Below are 13,855 nucleotides of genomic sequence, written 5' to 3' on the forward strand. Positions count from 1 at the left end.
TGCTTAAAAGCTTCTAATATGCTTTCAGAATATAACATGCCTGTATTTTTGAAGTTTAGCATTCTTAAAACAGCAACAAACTGTATCAGACTTGAGAAGTCCTGCTTTTGTAGACTTGTTTTGGTAAAAGAGAACAAGGAAACTGTCCGGATGTCTAATCTATGAGTATGGCCTATGACCCTGTTCCTAAATGAGGGTGTTAAACTGCAAATCTCTGGCTTTGACCCAGACTCTGAAATTAGGTTTAGTTGTTGGTTTTCAAGAGTCATGGGAATTCAAAAACAACAGGTCAGGAACTAACAAGGAGATACAAATAACTGCATTATTTCCCCTCCCCTTTCAGCATAACCATTGAGAAACAAATAAAACCAGTACAACAATACAGCAGCAAGGGGGAAGTTATTCCTAGTTTCAGAGAGTTTAGATAGGGTGATACTAAGGATCTACAGTGACAAGTTACAGTTCTTTTCCTTGAAATTCACAGTAAACAAGGAATCAGTCTTTTAAGAATTATCTGCCCATCCCTCCACATAAGGGGCTGACACAGGGAAAAGTCAAATCATTTGATGAACAAAGGACACTAACCCTTACATCCATCAAATCAGAAATTAGATTCAAGGATAGAGAACTATTTCAAAATTGTTAACTGTATCTCAGAAATCTGTAATTATCTAGCTCCTGTTGTGAAAAACTGTGCATTCCTTGTTATCTCTCTATTTTATTCCTATGGATTACCTCGAAACTTGTTGTCATCTTATTGCAAAGCTCCCATACCTTCTCGGTAATTTCTCATGGGCAGCCCCTCACAGCACAGCCAACAAACTCCAACTCTCTTCGCAGCACAGCCAACAAACTCCAACTCTCTTCGCAGCACAGCCAACAAACTCCAACTCTCTTCGCAGCACAACCAACAAACTCCATCTCTCTCCTCACCCAGCTAACCCACTCTTTTGTAGCACTCATCTTCTTATTGGACACAACTGTGGCCTGTTAAGGGCAGGCCTGTTCCTAATCTTTGGTGATTAGTACAGCTGCAACTCCTCAGGTGTGAGACTACCTTCTGCACTATCTTTATTTTCTTACATTCTATCCCTCCACAGAAACTAAAACAAGGAAATTAAATAAAAGATGGACACCTTGGAGCAGCCTTCTGGTACCTGAAGGGGGCCTACAAGAGAGCTGGACAGGGACTTTTTACAAAAGCTTTAGTGACAGGATTAGGGAACGGCTTTAAACTGGAAGAGGGAAGGTTTAGATTAGGTATCAGGGAAAGAATTCTTTACTATGAAGATGGTGAGATGCTGGAACACATTGCCCAAAGCAGTTGTAGATGCCCCATCACTGGAAATGTTCATGGCAGGTTGGATGGGGCTTTGAACAAGTTGGTCTAGTGGGAGGTGTCCCTGCCCAGGAGAAGGGGTTGGAACTAGATGAGCTTTAAGGTCCCTTCCAACCCAAACCATTCTGTGATTGTATGATCTGTAAGTGGAAATAGACTGGGTCCTTGGGTTGTACAACTAAGGTGGCACCCAGATTTAGGAGAAGCATTTAAAATCCAGATCTAACAGAACTGATGGTCATTGCTTGGATTAAAGAAACTTGAAATCATATGGATGGAGTAGGCAGGCACCAGCCATGCATCTACCCTAAGAGAACAGATATTCAGGGAAGAAACTACCAGATGATCACTCAAGGAACATAATGACTTTACTGATCGCTGCAAACTTCCTCCTACCTGAACATCATCAAATAGCAGTCTGAAGAAAAAGAAAAAATAAAACCCAACCACAGCAGGGATACAGGTCCTTCTTTAATTACAGGTTTCTGCAAAGAGACCTGTAATAATACCTCCTGCATCTTTTATAAGCATTCAAATGAAAGAAGAGCTTAGTGATTATCTTTTAAAAGCAGTGCAGGGAAAAGGCAGAAGGGAGCATAAAGAAGCCCTGCAGAAATTTGCAAGCAAATATACAGGAAGATGCACATTCATAAGTTTAAATGAGGACTCTCTCAAGAATTGACTGCAGCTGTGCATAAAGCAACCACAAAACTGAAGAGACACAACTGAATTTTAACACAAGAATTTCCAATTACTCAATATCCCTTCAAGAAACTTAAAATTTTAATAGGCCCACGAAGGCTTGGAAAGGCACAGGAGACAAACATATCTTAAATTTCATGACAACTTTGCAGGACAAGCTGTTCTTGTATAGATCTACTAAATGGTTACAAGAGAGAGATTTTGAGAACTACTTTAAAATGAGATTTCCTCCTCACTTCCTGAAGTGGAAAATTCACTATTACCTCTGTAAACATCTTCTGTTTTGAAACCTGAGTAATAGTTTTGAATACTCTACTAGGACTACAGTGCAACTGTGAGGCAACCTGCATTTCTATAGGAAATTATCCTGCATTATTTAAGATTTGGCAGTTGAATACAGAAAGCAAGCTGTCAAATGTTTCTCTGTAGTGTTAGAAAGATCAAACATTTTTTGTTTTCCCAAGGGAACCTTAGTTATTTTTTACTCACTGGGTTCATGCTTTGCCCATTTGGACAACTTGAGCAAATAACTTGGCTGTTATTTGTGCAAAACTCTGTACAAATTTCAGTTATTCTTCTCAAATGTACAGAAAAATGCAGCTGAACTTCCAAAAAAGAAACAGAAGATATTCAAAGAGATTAGAAATAAAACAGTAAAGTCACTTCTAAGTTCCTGTGCATAGAAAAATGCTCAGACTGACAGCAAGAATGCCATAAGACAGATACAAGATCTTTCACAAGATCCATGGTGATGAGAAGTACCTTCCCACTACTTCCTACTTCTACTGTCCCAGCTGCAGAAGAATCCACTTTCTGCTAATAGAAGTCACACATTCACATTACAGTTCTCTGCAACTTACTTTAACACAAAAAATCGCTGGAGCTGTTTCAACTGCCATCTATTCACAAAGTAGGAAAGTGGGCAGGAAAGCCACAATAACTATCATAATCACATTAGCTACCATGAAAGAGAGGGTTAAAATAGTAACTACTCAAAAAAATGATAATTTACTTTAAAAATCTTGACAAAAAGCCTATACATTCATTTTAATTACACATGAATATTCCACTTAGTCAAGTAAAAAAATAAATCATACTGCCAGTAAATAGATATTGTTAAACCTGTTTGCTAGTTGAAAATCCTTCAATTTGAACCAGAAAACAGACAATGAAAAATAACTTAAGCTTTCTGAGGAGTGGAAGTTCTACATATGTCTATACATTTGGAGACACCTTTATAAACCAGGCAGAAGAAACCAGAAGTCTAGTGTTTTCCTACAGATAGTGTTTTCCTACAGATAAGCTGAAGTTAGTGCTGAGTTTCACCCCATTTAATCTGCCACAAACACCATGACAGCGATAAATGTGAGTTAATAAGCAGCAGTAATTAATTGTGTTTCCACTGCAAAAAAGAGCCCAAGAATGCACATACAGCTAACACATTACACCTTCAGCTATACCTCTGGCATGTTCTGCTCCTAAACCTTCCAAGCAGACCCAGACCATATCCTACTCCCACCACTAGATTGCAGCTACTTTCTTTTCCATGCTGTGTAGATAGAAGTATAATTTGGGAGGAGGAAAAGGAAGAGAGCTGGCTTCTAATCATCCTGTTATGTAAAATGTACAGATGGAAGTGTGGAAAGCCTGAATGGTTGGAGTATGTCTGGTATGGAGAGAAATCTGATACAAATCAAGAAATACAATGACAGCTCAGTTTTCCAATCAGCATTTTGCCAGAAGTTTACAGCTTGACCAAATTTAGGTCAAAACCAGCATAAGGCAACTCCATTCTCTTTTGAAATATGTTTAAAATAAGGATAACAAAAAATATTTCCCCCCTCCCCCAATCTGCTTTCTTTATCATTCTAAGCTTAAACCAAAAGCTTTCCAAAACCAATTCAACTGGCATTAAAGGTCACCACAGTCTAAATTTCAGCAAAACTACAAATAACTGGACAGACATTTTCATAAAGCTTATGCAGCCTTAGTAACTGGCAGTGGCACAAGCACCACACACAAGGGTATTTCAGTCCCATGAAGGGACAGCTTGCTTTTCATATTGTCTACAATGAGTGACAGAAGTTCATCCAAATAAGATATTAACATCTTCACAGAGATCTCTTTGCCATGAGACTGTGATCCCTTTGGAAGAGACAGAATAAGGTACCATGACATAGAGACTAATCAAGCATGAGGAAGACAGATTTATCTTCAGTTAACCTGAATGTGTATTTCCTGATAATTATATTTTTCTATCAAACTTTACACTTTATAATAACTTTATAACAAATAAATCATTAAAAATTTGATTCCTAAAGGTCTGTAATTTGTTAGTACTTACTATGTAGAAGAAGCAATGCTTGTAAAACTAGAGAGACAAGAATTCCCAAGCTGGATGTAAGCTCTACACTTCTAAGCATCTAAACTTACAAATCAGGTATCCAAATGTTTTGGAGCATAACTGGTTTCTATCACATTCTCTGGATTCCCAGTCTTTTTAGTGTCTCTAAATGTTTCCCTTATAAGCCAGATTTGGGTTTTTGTTTGTAAAAGTAGGTTCTAAATTTAAAACACAAGGATTAGAGAACTAAAAATGTACTTGAAACAGACAAATACTCTGCAGAATTACTTAATGGAAGCTTTTTGCATTTTTTAAAACTTTTCTAAAGTGTTCATGAGTGTTACCTGGAGGTGAACTGAGATGAGCTGTTTTCATTTCTATTAAAAAAATTAGTCAAAACCTATGGCACAAGACCATTCTGCTATTTGTAATATGGTAAGTAAACATTTCTAGTTATAAGCACAAAGTAAGAATCTTTGTGCTACAATAAGCATCAATATTAATTCTTTTTGTTCTACTCCACCATAAAATTTGAAATTTAAGTGGAAATGTTGCTGCTAAGGTCCACATTCCCCTTTTATTCTTAAATGGTCCATTAGGTTTTAAGAGTATCTTGACATGTCTTCAACATACTTAAAATAAATTCAAAACTGAAAGTTTCTGCAAAGACAAGCACAAAAAGTCAAAAGATTTTTTTAAATACAAACACAGAGTACAAGTAAAAAGAAAAGCTGAAGACAAATTGATACAAAAAATCAGTATTTATGTAAAAAAATAATGCACTGCATATTGTAAAATCAGTCAGTTACAGTATTCACCTTCACAGAGATTTCTACATTTTCAGACTTCAAAAGGTTACACAGCAAGAAGAGATCTACGTGAGAGGCAGACTGCTTCCTAGATTCCATCCCAAAAATTTATACCCTGAGCCTGCAGGGAAATTAGAAGCAGGATACAAACTCTGCTGACAGTGGAGTGTGTTCTTGTACTGCTAAAGCATTTGTCCAGCTCACATGGATCTGGAAGTCAGAGCCAGTCGATCTTTTACCAGGAAACAGCTACAAAAATTAAGCTTCTAAAATGGGGTTGGGATGAAGGTGCAAGTCAGTGAGTGGATCCTCCATGTTCAACACACAGGAACTGTCCTGGAATCCAAAAGCTCACTTTATGAAGACTTCATCTCACTTAGACAGGTTATCTAAGTTCATATATACTTTACAAATACATTTCATACCATGCAAGTTTAAATATTTAACTGTAACACTAGAATTCAGCCCTTTTCTTCATAGTTTTCTCAGGAGAAAAAGTTTTTATTACTTAAACAGAAGGTTTTATTTTTTCACTAAGATAATTGGAGGAAATCTAATCCTTTCCTGTTGCAAATCACTATCACCCTATCAACAGTAATGCATTCATGTAGTTGAGGGTCTGCCCCAAAAGTATCTTAAAGCCATGTATTAAAAAAATATTATAACAGGATATATTCTCTAAAAAAACCCCATCTAATACACAGTCTGATGAAGCATCAGAACTCGTACTACAGCTCTTCACTTTTAGGTACTACATACTCTATAACAATCATCAGGTAATAATTCCTAGTATGGAAATACAACAGCAACAGCTTTCCACTACTGGGCTTTTTTTCTACTTCCAAAATGCCCAATAAAGCTGCAAAACCATGAAATTTTTTAAAGTATTGTAAGACAAGCAACTTCAAACTGGATTTTTACTTAAAACCCCCTCAGTTCTGCTCTACCTTTTGGTGCTAATGGCTCTATAATGTTGAAACAAATTTTTTTTAATATAAAGTCTCTGTATTTACTACAGAGAAAACTAGTATCACATACTAATCCTCAATTTCTCAGAAAATCATATTTATAGTGTGCAGTTTACATCTGAGATAAACGAAACAAGATTGTCAAAACAGTACTTCAACATGTAAGAGATGAACATATAAAGGCACATACAGATTGTCAATGATTACAACACATTTCTTTGACAAGAGAATATTTTCTGCACTTGTAAACAGCTTTGTTTACATAAAGGCTCACACCTTTAAAGTGAGGTTAGTGCTGCTGACTCAGTTATTGCTACATTCACAGTTTAATAGAATTCTAGACAATATATGAGGTACACTCCCAAACAGAGTCATCTTCATTTCTTCCTTGTTCATTTATCATTAGATAATTGAATTATGCAGACTAAAATTACTGACCATTGGAGCCAGTAACACCCAAATCATCAGATATGAGACAAACATTAGCACTGACTGAACTTCAGAAAACCAGAAAGTCATTGTTGCAGAAAAAAATTCTTGCTCTTCATTACATGAATATTTTCTTCATTTTTATGTATGCTAGTAAACTTTTTTTCTGGGCACATTAAGAGCCCATTCAAGCTGTAATAGAATTCTTGCACCTTTTGACCAGCTATGTTAATTCAGTCTCTTGATGTAACAGCTAGGAGTCAAAAATCACCTTCCCTTTGATCTTCTGGCATACAAGTCTCTTACACTTTTTGTTAGCTGCTTTATGAATACTTTGTATACTCTTCCACAGTATGTGTGCGTGGTTTTCTGTAACTCCCGCTCTAGGGGCTGCAGCAGCGAATGAACCAGGTCATCTCCAAATGAATACTGAAAAGAGGTTAAGAAAATTTAAGGTTAATATGGAAGAGTGTCATTACTCAGAGGTATTAGAGTTTTATAAAAATTATTTTCAGCATCACATTTGCTGTCTATAGGTTTATTAAATGTTTTCAAGAACTCAGGAGTGTTTCTGAATGCAATAATTTAAAAACAACTCTAAATTACAAAAGTACAATCTCATGCTTTCAATAAACCTAAGAAGAAAGATTTCTTTTATGCTAGGCAAATGAACGTATTCAGACAGGCAAGGAGGAAATTTTTAAAAATACCTTACCCAATTGTCGCAGACATCTTTTCACTAAAAATCCTTTCTTTAGGATTTTTCCTTCTGAGAAGCTAAGAGGCCTCAGAGACAGAATGTAAACAATGGTTTTCTGCTGCTGTGGAATGCAACAGGTCCACCTGTGATTGGCCCATCTTGGATGCTTATAATTAATGGCCAATCAAGGACTGAGCTATCTCGGACAGAGTCCGAGCCTTTGTTATCATTCTTTTCTTTTCTATTCTTAGCTTAGTTAGCATCTGAGAAAACCTGTCCTTTTTCTTTTTAGTATAGTTATAATGTAATATATATATATCATAAAATAATAAATCAAGACTTCTGAACATGGAGTCAACATTCTCATCTCTTCCCTCATCCAAGAACCCCTGTGAACACAGTCACACCCAATTAAAAATTTACAACTCTAAAATTATTTCTGGATATTTTTTTTGTTGTATGGTGACTTTCTCAAATGACACATAACCTTTAAGTAATACAAGTCTTATCAAACTATAATGAAACAGCAGTATAAAAAGTGGTACTGACGTTTCATTAAATTGAATGATGGTCAAACACATACTATGTTTAACATGGGCATGAAATAAAGTTGTCATTAGCTTAACACTGCAATGTTTTTTATAAACAAATGCTAAGTTAAAACAGCATTTTGAAGTAACATAATTTTGTTCATCTTATTACCACTGAATCAGTAGTGGTTTACATACTTTCTCTGACGCATCCACATATGAAATGGAATCATAAATAAAAGGAAATAATTTTTTCTTCTATATTAGACAATGCTCAAAGGAAACAAAGAAATAATATTTTTATGGAAATACAATCACTTTCCCTGCAATGTATTCTCAGACCCCCAAAAGTACTTTTCTTCATTTTTATACCTGTATGACAATGTGTTGTAAAGCAACATTAAAATATACTCTTGATTTTTGTAGGTTATACACACACAGTAGCCTCTTGCATTAAAATGTGCATCAGTGCTAAGTTTTACAGCTCTTCAGTGAGTATACTGATGTAGTGATAAATGCCTCATTAGATGACTTATTTGCAGAATGAAAAGAAGTCATTTTGCTTAGTATTTAAAGGAACAGCAACATATTAATACACTGAATTTCTGGAAACGGTCAAAACGTAGTATATAAAAAAAAATTTTACAATCCAAATCTAGATACAATTAGGTATTAAAGTGTTGCAGTAAATACACACTAACTTTGGGAAGAAGGGATTTTTCTGCACTTTAAAATCTCCAAAAAAATTAAGTTTCTGGTGATGGCTCATTCAGATATCATGGAGATAAAGATTGTCCCTCTCTACTCAGCACTGGTGTGGCCTCACCTTGACTAAGTAGTGCGTGCAGTTTTGGTCACAATGTAAGGATCTAAAGCTATTAGTGTCCAAAGGAGGACCAAAGATAGTGAAAGGCCTTGGGGGAAAGCATGTGAGGAGTGGCTGAGGTCACTTGGTCTGTTCAGCCTGGAGGAGACTGACGGGAGACTTCACTGCAGTTACATTTTCCTTCTTAGGGGAAGAGAAGGGGCAGACACTGATCTCTGCTCTCTGGTGACCAGTGAGAGGCAGGACCTGAGGCAATGGCCCGAAGTTTTGTCAGGGGATGTTTAGGTTGGATTTTCGGAAAGAGGGCGGCTGGGCACTGGAAGAGGCTCCCCAGAGAAGTGGTCACAGCATGAAGCCTGGCACAGTGCAGGAAGTCTTTGAACAATGCTCTCAGGTGTATGGTGTAACTTTCAGGGATGGCTCCATGCAGGGCCAGGTATCTGGATTTCAGTGATCATTGTCGGCACCTTCCTATTATTCAGATATTCCAAGATGTCCAAAAGCTCACAGAAACAATTCACCAGGTGATTTATTAAATAAATGAGAATAAAGCCTTTTAAATAAACACTGACAACTACAGGCATGGTTCTCAAATCCTAACCTAGATACAGTCTACACTCTGTATCAAAAGATGTTCATCAAAACAGGAATTTACTGGAACTCCATCCAATCAATAAAAGAGAAAAAAGCAGTAAAACACTTGATGTTACTTAAAAGTGAAAAAATTACTTTGTTGCAATCAAGGTGAATATCAACATGCCTACAAAATACATTTACCACTATAGATAAACATACACGAAAGAATACAAAGTACAATGCAAAAATCACTTACATTTTTTATTGCTTCATAGACAGCCCTAAAAGTTGGTTGTTTATCATCGTGGTAAACACCTCTATTTCCATGAAGAATAAATATACCTTCTTCTTCAGCTGCCTTACAATTGCTTCCATAGATACAGTGGTCAGGCCGGTAATTCCATTGGCAAGGAAAGACATAAAGACTTTCTGTGTGGAAAAATGAGAGCCCTGGGTTAAGTATCAAAATTGTTTCAGGAAATAAACCAATATTTTCTTTATTTATTTAGGACAGCTTTATAAATTTCTGGAAAGTTGTTTTGAAATCTAACAGTTCATTACACTCTAGCAAGCTCCAGCACTGTCTCAAATGCTTTCAGAGAACTAAGTAAATGAATAGTCCCTTGAAGGCTTTTACCCAAAAGCCTGCTTATTGCATATTTTCCTGGATTTTTTTCCTGGAGATTTTTTTTCTATGGAAAAGATAACTTCACAGTGGTTAGGCTGAAAATCAATGTGGATTTACCTGGATTGTGAAAAAACATAATGTTCAATAGATCCTGATCACCCCATGTTATGTTCAGCTTGTATTTCTTCAGTAGTGGCATCAGAATTTCTCCCCATTGTAACCGGACTGGTGTCATATCATTCTGTTAAACAGAACAAAGCAAAACCACACATGTTCAGGACAGTTACATCTATAGGGATGGAAATGCCTTACAGAATCACAGTAGCTAGCACTGCAAAGGTACAAATCTCAAATGTATAGACAACTTCTTCCTTTTAAACCAAGAAGTCTGTCTAAAGAAATTCCTTACAGACATTTCCAATATGCTTTATTTCTCAATGATCAACTTACCGAAAAATTTTCCTCTAACATCTCAAATCAAGAATTCTAAGAATAGCAAGGGATTTTTTATGCAGCAGTAGGATCTAACACCAAAACTGTGTTTAAGTCATGCAGCAAGTAGATGGGGAGTATTTAAATATCCACACGTCATGCAATTTCTCTCTTTTTCACAGAATTATAATATACACAGGTTCTAACGCTAACTGCAAAAATTCAAATCAGTTCAATATAAAATTAATTCTTAAATAGGTCCAAATACAGACAGAGAAAAAATACTGGCTACAAAGTAGTGTACAAAAATACAGAAATCCTTCAAAGGTTTTCAGAGGTATTTTCATCAAGTTGAACTTATTTTTTTAGTTACTGAACTTGAATTTCCTCATCAACACGACAACTTTTCAGTAGCAAAAGTCAGTAAGAACCAAAACAACAGCTGATACCAAATTCCTGAATTCTTGATGTAGCAGAATCACTTCAAAAGACAAGGAGCTCTTCTAAGGTTCTGGTTGAGAAGCAGCTACTTGGAGTAAATTGGCCTACACTGAATTCCATGTTAACAAAGGGATTCAAATCTGCAGTTTAAATTGTTACATATTCTAAAGCTAATCTCTTATCTTTACAGCTTATTTAAGATTTATGAAAAGGAACAAGGCTGCTCACTTTGTACTTCACAGTTTTGAGAGTGGGGATGGAATAGCAGTAAGTCCCATAGAGAGAAAATTCCTGAACAGGTACAAGCAATTTAACCTTGCTGCTTTTTAAGCAAGTTGCCAAAAGAAAAATTGTATTAGAACTCCAGTATCGTTTCAGATTTGCATACAGGAATATCATGTTAAGAGACAGGAGCAAAATACTCAGTTTGAGATGTACAGTATCAAAGACTTCTTTCTCTGTGCTTTACACTGACAAAGTAGAAAGTGCATAAAATTGCAGTTCAGCTTTTACTCTTCCCTCAGATCACTTCAGCCATCAAATATGAAGGGCTTTCAGAACTGAAGACTAAACCAAGAAATACTACAAGATTTCAGACAAGAATTAATACAAAAAAAGATCTATACCTTATATTATGCAAGAAGCCAAAGAGAATATTACAGTCTCTCCTCTCCTAAAAAATTTATGATTATGATTTCCTGCAAGTATTCAATGAGCACAGGCATAAGAAATGCACAAGAAAATTCTTTGCCAGTAAGAATTATCATTAGATTAAATGCAAAGTGATTATATTAAATAAAACACAAGCTTTATTACTAAGCTAAACCCTTCCAAAAAAGCAAATAAATAGGACTGAATCACAGTCAGTAAAGATTACTCCCTCACCTGAAATTTGCAATTCCCAGAATACTGACCTAAGGTTTAAGTTTAGACAAAATGCTAAGAATTAAAATCAGAATTAAATTACCTCATTCATACCAGGCAAATGATGGTACAAGAATATACAATGACAAATACAGTTTTAGAGCAACACATAGAAATAGAAGTTTAAATTGTTTAAGTCATTATTTAATAGAATTTTCTTTCCACTTGCACAGTTTTAACAGCAGAGAAATCCAGAGGATATCCCAAGAAGATGCAAAGCAGGTAAGAACGTGCATCACATAGCCAGATGTCTAGAAGCAATGCTACTTGACAAATAGTGCTGTCAGATTTAAGAACTGGAAATTGTAATATTTCCATAACCTTTGCATAAATAGAAAAGAGCTATATATTAATAAAACAGCAGTGATATACCATGACACCAGTGTAGGAGCAAGGGAAACTACTTGAATAATTACTTGTTTCTCTTCTTTAAAATATTCCATTGTAAGGTGAAAGCCTGAGAAGTAGGATTCTGATAGAACTACTTTTTGGAAGTTACTCAAGTAAAAAAACTCGAAGAAAAAATATTACATTAATTTTAAAATGTCCAGAATATAAGCCTTCTCTACAGTATTCCACAACATGCAAACAATGCTAGCAATTTGAGAAAAAATCTCCAAATGATAGTAGGCATTTCTGTGATGACATCACACTGATACAGCCAGGTTCTTAAGAACTCTCAAAACTCTAGTTTATTTGAGCAGAAGAAAATGTGCAAGAAGAAAAAATATGGAGGAACATCAAAGTATTTTCTGACATTTTGGGTCGGTTTTTTGTTTGTTTAGCTTGGTCATTACTCATTTCTGTACCAGAAAACTTCTGCTTGGCAAAGGCTGAAGTCAGACTTAAAAAAGCTGTCACATTTAGCCTTTACTTTTTTTAAATTCTAAGAAAATATAAAGCTGAGGAAAGGTTTTCAAATCACACAGCAATATCTAAACAAACTGCAGCTGTGTCCCACAAACAGCTGACCAATTTAAATTTCCTTAATGCCAAGGGAGAGCCAGCCCTCTGCCTTCTGTTTACATGATGCTGTTCTTACACTAAAAATGTAGTGCTAACACTTACTGCGTGTTTATGTAAGCTGATATACTTCAATAACCCAGCAGAAGGTTTTCTTTTTTTTACTGTTAGCAAATTGAATTGAATCATAGAAAGGACCTAAAATCAAAGGCTACAACCAAGTAAATAAGAGAAGTAGGGATAAGAAGCTACTAAGAGACAGAAGCCTTCCTTTTAGAAGCAATTTGGTTTTTTGCAGGCTTACCATATTTCTTGAAACTACAGCCCTAAGCAACAATGAATGATAAAAAAAAAGTTGTAATGGTTTAGGTCATAGAAGCTCTCTGAACTTTGTTTCTTTTTTCCTAAAGCATAGCTGTGAACCTTTGCACACTCTATCTGAAGTTAATTTATTTGGGGCTTGTTTTATTTTCTAAGAGCTTGCTCCCTTCCTTGAGTGCGTGCATCTCAAGCATCAATAACCTTCTCAATAAATGTGATTGAAGTCATTCCTCTCTATTCACATTGCCTCACTGGTCCTTTTGCTTAAAAGCACCATGCCTGTAGCATTTGCTATATCTCTTTAAAAAAAAATCTACATCTATATGTATACAAATACAAAAAAAGTCACCTACTATTACCTCTTCAATATCCTAAACAGTCTTGACTGCTTTACATTCCCATTTTCTAACTGCTGCTTAGCAGAGACAACATGTAGGCACTAACCATCAGAAGCTTCACTATGAATTCTAGTGTCATGTGCAGTTATGCAGTATAATGACCAGTACAATGCAGTATAATATTCAGTAGCACATCTGTGCATGCACTTCTAGCTGTACACAAGCATACACACGTGTGCATTTAGTGCATGCATTTGTGCCGTACAGAGACTCCACACACAAGACAAATAAGATAGGACCAGAAGGAACAACATCCATTAGGCACCACTGACAGCCCAGGAGCTGGGATGCTTGTCTGAAATGGCCTGACACTCCTGAGAAGACTGAGGAGGCTTAAATAGGTAAGTGGATAAAAGATTACTTAATCCTGGAGCAGTACATGGAACTACAGGTTATTGCTACCCAGATGAACATTATAACCATAGGCTAAAGTCTCTAGTTCTATTTTTTATTTATCCATCTTCTGGATCTTCCTGACTCTTAAAAATCAATGTGACAACAGAAGAAAGATGCTTAAAGGCCTCA

The 13,855-nt window shown here is 35.9% G+C and overlaps 1 protein-coding gene across 2 annotated transcripts in view; it reads right to left on the bottom strand.

Annotated features, from left to right (window-relative positions):
• Positions 1-5,127: 5,127 nt before the first annotated feature.
• Positions 5,128-13,855, bottom strand: part of GXYLT1 (glucoside xylosyltransferase 1) — a 29,187-nt gene continuing 20,459 nt past the window's right edge. For both annotated transcript variants that reach the window (XM_036401562.2, XM_036401561.2), the window contains 3 exons: positions 9,969-10,092; positions 9,480-9,652; positions 5,128-7,020 (listed from right to left, as the gene is read on the bottom strand). In XM_036401562.2, the coding sequence (XP_036257455.1) occupies positions 6,859-7,020; positions 9,480-9,652; positions 9,969-10,092 (459 nt within the window). In that variant the 3' untranslated portion in view covers positions 5,128-6,858. The remainder of the gene's footprint in view (positions 7,021-9,479; positions 9,653-9,968; positions 10,093-13,855) is intronic.

This window comes from Molothrus ater, chromosome 5 (assembly GCF_012460135.2).
Source record: "Molothrus ater isolate BHLD 08-10-18 breed brown headed cowbird chromosome 5, BPBGC_Mater_1.1, whole genome shotgun sequence".
Taxonomy (NCBI): domain Eukaryota; kingdom Metazoa; phylum Chordata; class Aves; order Passeriformes; family Icteridae; genus Molothrus; species Molothrus ater.